The following is an 8173-nucleotide window of genomic DNA, read 5'->3' on the forward strand; positions in this document are numbered from 1 at the left end:
AGAGGAGCCAAACAATGAATAAGCACACGTGCCTGTAGCTGAATGGGGTACCCCGTACCTCACTAATGATAAGAAAGAAACACAGATTCCATCACCATTACTCAAAAAGTCTTAACTACTCACTGGCCATGTCACTACAGCTTCAGGTCACAGTTGGTTGGCTTCACTAGACCTCTTGTTGGAAATATGAGGGCCAAGAGAAATCAGATTATTCTGGGATTTTTGCCTGCTCAGTCTGTGTAAGGTGCTCAGGGTTGTGTGAATTCATAGCACTGTTAGAGCCCTACTCTCCAAGTGCAGACAAACAGTGCTGTTGGCCAACAACTTGTTAACTGAGAATCATGTCGGGGTGGAGGTTAGTCAGAGAACCAGCACTGGGGTCTCCTGTTATTACAGGGAGCTAATCAAAGGGCACTGACTCCGGCCCAGTGATGCTGTGCTTCCTTTGCCATGGATGTTAGCCTGCTTAAATGGAGGGTTGCTTTATTTCCGGGAATGACCATCTGGCCTGCTCTGCTTGTTTTCAAGGGGCTGCGGCAACCTTCCGAGGAATTGGCATGGCCTGCCTGGTGATCCTTCTGCTCTTTGCCCTGATCCAGTGGCTGGCAGTGCCGGACGAGGAAGACGGTGGGTATTTCCTTCCCTTTCTCCTTGGGGGGGAGGGGAGCAGGCTGTAAGGGTTGGAGACTGGGCTTCGGTGTGGAACCCAGGCTGCCCTGGTGTCTGTTACCCTGTTTCTTTCTTGCTGGTTCTCTGAGAGCCCTGCTGTCCTGTGAGCAACTGGCCTGCAGGCGACATATTCTCAAGGCTGTCCCAGCTAACGCGGTAGAGATGACACCTCCTGTGATGATAAGAGGACTGGATGCTGAGCTGATTGGGGTGCCAAGTGCTGCAGAAGCATTAGTTTTAACCCTCCCTACAAGTCTTAAAGAGACTTCGGATTTAAGGCAAATACATATAAGGCTGTGTGGTAATTGACTACCAGGGACAGGGGTGCTCTTATTAATCTCTCTGCCTTTACCTTTGTTAAAAATGTGCCTACTGATGCTTCTCCTGAAAATGCTTTTATTTAAAATTGTCATACAAAAGGGAAGAAATGGCCAGTGAGATGGCTCAGCAGGCAGAGGCACCTGCTACCAAGCCTGAAAACCCAATTTCAATCACAGGGGCCCACATAGAGCAAGGACAGAACCAAGTCATTCAGGTTGTCCTCTCGGGCCTTCACATGTGTTCTGTGGCACTCCTACAAACACCACACACAAGATAAGTAAACAAAAGTATAATACCATTGTTTTGACATTTCAGTTAGTTTTGACACTTAGCCTATAACATCTGAACCATCTCTCCAGTCCTGATTTAAAAAAAAAAAATTAGAGGCTGGAGTTTGTATCAAATGTAATGCATTGACGATGTGAAGAAGAAACATGAGGCTTTTGGTGAAAAGGGCCAACCCATAGGATGCACATCATTCTGAGGCCCAGCACAGAGATGGCCATCTTCAAATCTCCATCCTCTAGCAGCCCTGACCTCAGGGGCCCAAGGTGCTTCTAGTAAGAGAAAACATTGCTTGTTATAGAACCTGAGAGGAACAGTTCAACCCCACTGAGCTTCTCAGGAGGAAGCCAATGAATGGTAGGTCTTCTCAGTCTCTGGCCTCGAGCAAGGGGTTCTAGGTGTGCACTGCCATGTCAGGCCGAGAGCACGGGTTCTAGGTGTGTGTACCATGCCAGGGTCATCTTCTTTTTCACCTTTGTTTTAAATACGTAGAAGACTCAGAAATAATTTTGCCATTATTTTTCTCTCTAGACAAGACAATGTTGGCAGAAAGGATTCCTGTTCCCTCCAGTCCTGTTCCCATAGCAACCATCGACCTGGTACAGCAACAGACAGAAGATGTCATGCCTCGCCTTGAGCCTAGACTTCCACCCAAGAAAACCAAACACCAGGAAGAACAGGAGGATGTGAACAAACCAGCCTGGGGGGTCAGCTCTTCTCCCTGGGTGACCTTTGTCTACGCTCTTTACCAAGTTAAAGAGATGATGCAACTGACGAGAGAGAGCCGTGCTTCTGAGATACAGCCTTTACAGGTAACCTTCTGCCGGGCTGGCAGGGCACCTTCACTGCTACTCCCTCCTTGTTCATCAAAACATATGGAAAGCCTGACGGGAGAGACAGACGTGCAAGCCAAGGATTGCAGTGGTCTGGGGTTGCTCTGTCACAGGAGTAGCATACACCACCAGGTAGCCTAGAAAAGAATGTGCTTCATGGAGCTCAGAAAAGCTTCACAGAGGAGTTGATAATTCTAAAAACAAACAAACAAACAAACAACAAAACCCCCAAATCTCTTATGTTTTAGTGGTAGAAAATACAATCTGCAGCCAGAATATATATAGCTCTTGTTTTAGGAAACTGTATTTCTGAATTTCTACAATTTCAGAATCCCAGGGGGATCATTATACATAGCAGGGATGCAGTGAACAGCGGCTAATTAGCCTGCTAATGTACGCCGTGTATGGCTCTGTCTGATGCCCTACTCAGTAAAATGTGGCTCTGAGAGGCCTCACTTGGGAGGTAAAGGCACTGTCTTTAAGGTGTTCCTAAAGAGTACTCCTTCCTGAGAAAGGTCAAATGGTATTGATAAAATCAGCAATTATATAACTAAAGTTGCATCCTGACTTGAGAAAGAAATGTGGCTTCTGCAAAGAATTTCATCAGAGCAGTCATTAATCTTTCCATTTTCCTGAAAAATAATGTTAGCTCCATATTTACAGTCACTTTAAAGGACCCAGAGGAGGGCAGGCAAGATGGCTCAGTTGGTAAATGCACCTGTCACCAAGCCTGATGGTCTGAGTGTGAGGAGAGAAGCAGCTCCCACCGGCTGTCCTCAGACTGGCATTCCCTCTCTGTGGCACGCTTATACACACAAGAACACAAACAAACACATGATTTTAAAAAGGGACTCAGAAGGAAAAGATGAGGGAAAATAACCAGTAATTTATTTTTTAAACAGTTTAACAAACTGCTGGTGATCACAGAGATGGCCCAGCAGTTGTGTCTGCTGCTTTTGGTTTGCAGCACCCATGATCACAGCTGCATGTAACTCGAGCTCCAAAGGTCTAAGGGCCTTCATGGACACCTCTGCATCATGTGAGGGTGCCCACACACCAACACACATGCATACACAATGTGCAGGTGCCCACACACCAACACACGTGCACCTGCATCATGTACAGATGGCCAGATACCAACACATGTGCACCTGCACCATGTGAACGTGCCCACACACCAACACACGTGCATATACAATGTGCCAGTGCCCACACACCAACACACGTGTACATGCATCATGTGACGTGCCCACACACCAACACACATGCACCTGCATCATGTGCAGGTGCCCACACACCAACACACATGCATACACATAATCCAAAAAAAGAGCAAATCTTCATAAAATAAAAAGCAAATTTGTCAAACTACTTTAATTAACCTTGGCTTTAGAAACTCACCATAAAGTCTCTGCATAGTTTTACCAAGCTGACACTTCACTGATGCCATATACATGCCCTTCTCGGCACAACCCTCCTGACTCATCTATCGAGCCAGGACTGGACGTGAGAGACAGAGGAGCACCTGGAAGCTTCTATAACTTAAAGCAGGAAGGAGAAGCAGGGGAAGGGCTCCCTGCTACCCAAGGAGGCAATGCTTTGTGAATCCCTCCTCATTTCCACAGATGCTAAGTAGCCAATGCAGCATTAAAGTCCACTTTTCACCCCCTCTGGGACGAGTTAAAAATTAGTAAGAACTAATCGGTACCTTATAGGATCGTTATGAAGTCACTACATTTCACAATCACAGGATGGAAGAAAAAAATTTAACTCAACTCTAGGAAACAGACGTGGTGACCATCAATTCAGAAGAAAAAACCATCTCTAAGCACCATGTTCCCTGGCGTGGACAGTCAGTGTGGCAGTTTACAGCAGTGTGCTTGAGTGTGTCCTCAGTTCACTCCCCATTGGCTCCACAAAGCTTGTTTACACCCCCCCCCCCCCCGCTCGTCTGACTGAACTACTGGTGCTCATTTTGAAATACTACATGTACATAAGGACTCCGTGGCACAGGCCTTCCTTGCCTGGCTGTGCTGCGGCTGAGGGCCCTTGTTTACCGGCAGCTGGACAGTGGCTCCTGGATCTTGACTGCCTGGGTTTTCCCAATGGTATCCCCTGGCCTGGTGACAGGGCACAAGGCTGGGCCACTCAGTAAATACGTGCAAATGTAAGTTGTTTGCATAATAGTGACAAGAATATTAATAAAAATGTTCCTATAGCCGTGAAGTATTGAAAAAATGTTCCTTTAGCCATAAGGTATGTCTGCTTATGGTGTTTGTGTTTTTCATGCGGCTCTGGCAGTTGCACATAGGAAAGGAGATGAAAGGTAAGATGTCCATCCTATTCCTTTATGCACTGGCGCCTCGTGGGCTCTTCGAGATCACCACGTTTACTGTGTTCTTGAAAATATGTACAGTGGGTTAGATATATTCTTTCTCAAACACCATGGAACTTTTTTTTTTCCTTCCAGGGGACCAATGAGAATCGGGAAGTTTCTCCAGCTGGTGGAGCCCAACGTGTCCCATGTGAGACTCACTCTGACCCACCTAGAAACCAGCCATTCCTAGACACAGCAGCATCTCCAATGCAGCCCAGCCCCGCTCGCCCCAGTTCTGCCCCACATGTAGAGGAGAGTGGGGAGCAGCAGGCCCAGGCCGCTGCTGGAGAACACTGAGGGCTCCTGATCATCTCACACCCTGCATGGCACCTCAGCCAGGATAGAGGGCGAGGCCCCCCACCCCTGAACACCACACTGCATATGCTTCTAAATATCTACTCATTCATTACTGTGGAACACACACACACACACGCACACACACATGCACATGCACACACACATTCACACTACAGTACATGCTGGCAGGAAAAAGGAAACCTCCACAGTCCTTTAGAGACACAGACGAACAATGCTGAGTGAGGATGCCCTGCTCTGGGTTGGTTAGGTCTGACCTAACTTCTCTGCCAGGGTATAGGGTGGGAAGCAGAATTCATACCAAGTTGGGCAACAGAAAGGATCTCAAGCTCAACAGGGATTTCATCTCCCTTTCCTGGTTATTTATTCTAAATATTGGGTTCTTAGTGAAAAGTAAGAAGAGTCTATCTATAGTTTTATTTGACTTGAAGAAAAGCATTTTTAAAATTATAAGGCTTATTTCAAAGGGAACCAGATGGAAGTTAGTAGAACATACACTTTTTTGTTGTTCAAAGAAGTTCAAAGTTTCACTGAACTTTGCACATCTCTAGCAAATATATTTTTCTATGCACACAGTATATAGTGAAAGTAGCTCCTTGAGTAGCCAAGCCGTTACTGACTACTGCACGCTGAGTTGAGCTTTAAGATGCCTTTGTTGCAATGGGCTGTGAGGATGAGCAGACGTGAGCGAACATTTCACCGAATCCCACCAACTCAGTGTCCTAAGACTTGACAGACAGGCGTTACTAAGCACATCCTACTGTAACAGCCTTTGTCACTGTATCTTACAGTGACTGGGGCCTAACGAGCTAATGGAATGAGAAGCAACTCACTGGGTTCCCAAGCATTAAGTTTAAAAGTTCTATTTACCAAGAGCAGGATAAGATTTAAGTGCCTGGGGAAGGACACAATGTTTAAAACGTACATAGGTCTGTGTTGTTTGCGAGGTAGTAAATCGGAAGCCAGGACCGAGCATTCTGGGAGTAAGCAGGACTTTCTGATGACTTAAAAGGGAATCTTGGCACATTCCTCTCCCTCACTCACAGTCACACACTGGAACCTTTATCTTTAGGTGTAGCTGTTACCACCGGACAGGCCAGGTCTGGGTCATCACACACACGCAGAGCCTGGTCCTTCGAGGAAAGCAGAGGCCCTGCGAAGCCTGAGGAGCCTGTGGAAGGGGGATGCTGTCGGGGCCAAAGGAAGGGCAGTCGTACTGTGGATGAGCACGAGGGAACAGTTAGAAGTGGGAGGCTCACATTACCCTCCGGCCCTTGCAGACAGATTGGCTGTAGGCTCCCACGCGTCAGGTCCACCCGCCCCTGACTCTGGGAGGAGACATTCTGCACGTGCGTGGATGTCCAGATTCACCACAAAACACAGCTGAAAATGGAGGAAACAATCCAGCAAGTGGTGATTTTTGCACTTGAGCGGTACTGTACTGTCAGCCACCATGACTCATTTTTAAGTGACCTTTAAAATCTGATGTATTTATTCTGCTTGTGTAATTACAGAAATGAAGTGGGGGACAGGCTGAGCCCCACCTATGAATGTACAGTATGTGGATTTGTGAAACTGACCTTAAGGAGTCAGAACCTTGTATCTTGTGTTTACAGTTCCGGTTGATTTCTTTGAAAAGCCTGCTGTTTTGGGAGATGCACAGTGGACGTGTTGAAATTAAAAAGCAAATACCATTTTTAAATTTTTCTTAAAAACGTGACCAAACAAGTGAAAAAATCCTCTGCTCTGTGAAGAATGACACCAAATTCAACATGCCTTTGTTACAAAATGTTTACTGTGAGCATCGACCCAACAATGCAGTAATTTCCAGCCTTTTGAGCTGACACTCATGAGTTTGTGGACTTTGTGACTTTTTCTTCCTGTCCTTAAAGTGCCATATGTCACTTAACAACTATTAAAGTGGATTCCAATCAAACTTGACTTGAGAATTTTATAGCCCCTCTTGAGACCCCTGGAGGTACTCAAGGGTGTCAAAACCCAGGCTGGTAATCACTTCCTTAGTGACCTGCCCTGCTCCCCTATGCCTGGAGCAGCAGTAAGTTACCCAGAGTTCCGTGTGGACTCGCACTGGCTGACTGCTAATTACTAGACTAGTCTTAAAGCCTTGAGCAGAGCAGAGTAGCAGCACATCACAAATGGCAGTAGACCCAAAACGCCATTTGCAGCACGGTGTTACTTCAAAACCCTAGTTCTGTGGCTGTGGGAAGTGGGCAGGTGGCTTAAGTTCTGGGATTTGCAGCTTGCCCCTGGGACCACTGCCTAAGCAACATGCCCCCCAGCACATTAGTTAAGTGGAGCACCACAGAGGGAAAAGCTCATCCACTACGTGTGCTGAGACTTTCATTTGTCTTTGTTTCTTTAAAGCCCTACCTGTTATACAGCACCATCCTCCCTACAACTGAGGATTCTCAGCTAACGGGGCCTAAGTTTATGGTCGCAGAGCCAGGATTCAGAGTGAAAATTTTGCTACCACCAGAGCCCCCGCTCTGCCTACCACCTCTCCATCCAAATGGGAGGGAAGGCCTCCATTGCAGTAGAAGCCACAGAAAGCCCTGCCCTGAGTGGGGTGTGCCGGAAACCCACGTGTGTTTATTTATTGTGGATTTCCAGACATTCCCAAGTATTAGCCTTACCCTAGTAAATCTTCCTGAAAAGATTGGGGCTTCTTTACTTTTGCTGTCCCAGTGTGAGTGTCATGAGCTGCCTGTGACTCTTACACTTGAAATGTGACTAGTGTGTCTCTGAAAAATTGGGTCTCTAATATTAAACCACTTCCCGCGGGGTAAACTGCCATACTAGACAGCACAGTTTGTGGGACGACATCCCCTGTGGGAAGTCGCAGGTCCTTCACTCTCCATCTTCTGCAAAAGCACTTGGACCCAAGTGAGGTTACTCTCAGAGGATCAGGGTATGACTATGAGAGACTATTACAGGAAAGGAAAATAGTGACGTCCCATCCAGACGTCCTTCAGCCTTCGGTGCCTGAGACAAGACACGGGCTACATTGGAAACTCTAAACCACTCGTGTACTGTTTCTTCAAAGCCTTAAAAAGAATGCCCGATGTAAAACTTCTAAACCAACAGGCAGCTGGGAAAGTGATGCTCGTACAAGAACAGGATAAAAGGGGCAGAAATTACATAATTTATGCATGATAGCTACGGCTTACAAAAAGGAGTTCCTCGCTGATACCTGGGAAAATGTAAGCCAGCCCGGTGAGCAGCATCACACCAGACTCCTACCTGCTTAGGGCAGCTAACACAGTTGCCCCACTGCGGCTCCAGATCAGTTTTTTTTTTTTTTTTAAATCCTAGGATGTTTATTACAAAGGTAACCCCAATCCTTGAGATGGGT

The 8173-nt window shown here is 46.7% G+C and overlaps 1 protein-coding gene across 4 annotated transcripts in view; it reads left to right on the top strand.

Moving 5' to 3' along the window:
* Window positions 1-4849, top strand: part of Mfsd6 (major facilitator superfamily domain containing 6) — a 72585-nt gene extending 67736 nt beyond the window's left edge. For 3 of the 4 annotated variants that reach the window (XM_051153789.1, XM_051153790.1, XM_051153791.1), the window contains exons 5-7: window positions 529-627; window positions 1807-2087; window positions 4579-4849. In XM_051153789.1, the coding sequence (XP_051009746.1) occupies window positions 529-627; window positions 1807-2087; window positions 4579-4782 (584 nt within the window). In that variant the 3' untranslated portion in view covers window positions 4783-4849. Of the gene's footprint in view, window positions 1-528; window positions 628-1806; window positions 2088-4409; window positions 4435-4578 lie in introns of all 4 variants that reach the window. The other variant, XM_051153792.1, reaches the window with a different exon arrangement.
* The last annotated feature ends 3324 nt before the right edge of the window (window positions 4850-8173 follow it).

This window comes from Acomys russatus, chromosome 12, assembly GCF_903995435.1.
Source record: "Acomys russatus chromosome 12, mAcoRus1.1, whole genome shotgun sequence".
Taxonomy (NCBI): Eukaryota; Metazoa; Chordata; class Mammalia; order Rodentia; family Muridae; genus Acomys; species Acomys russatus.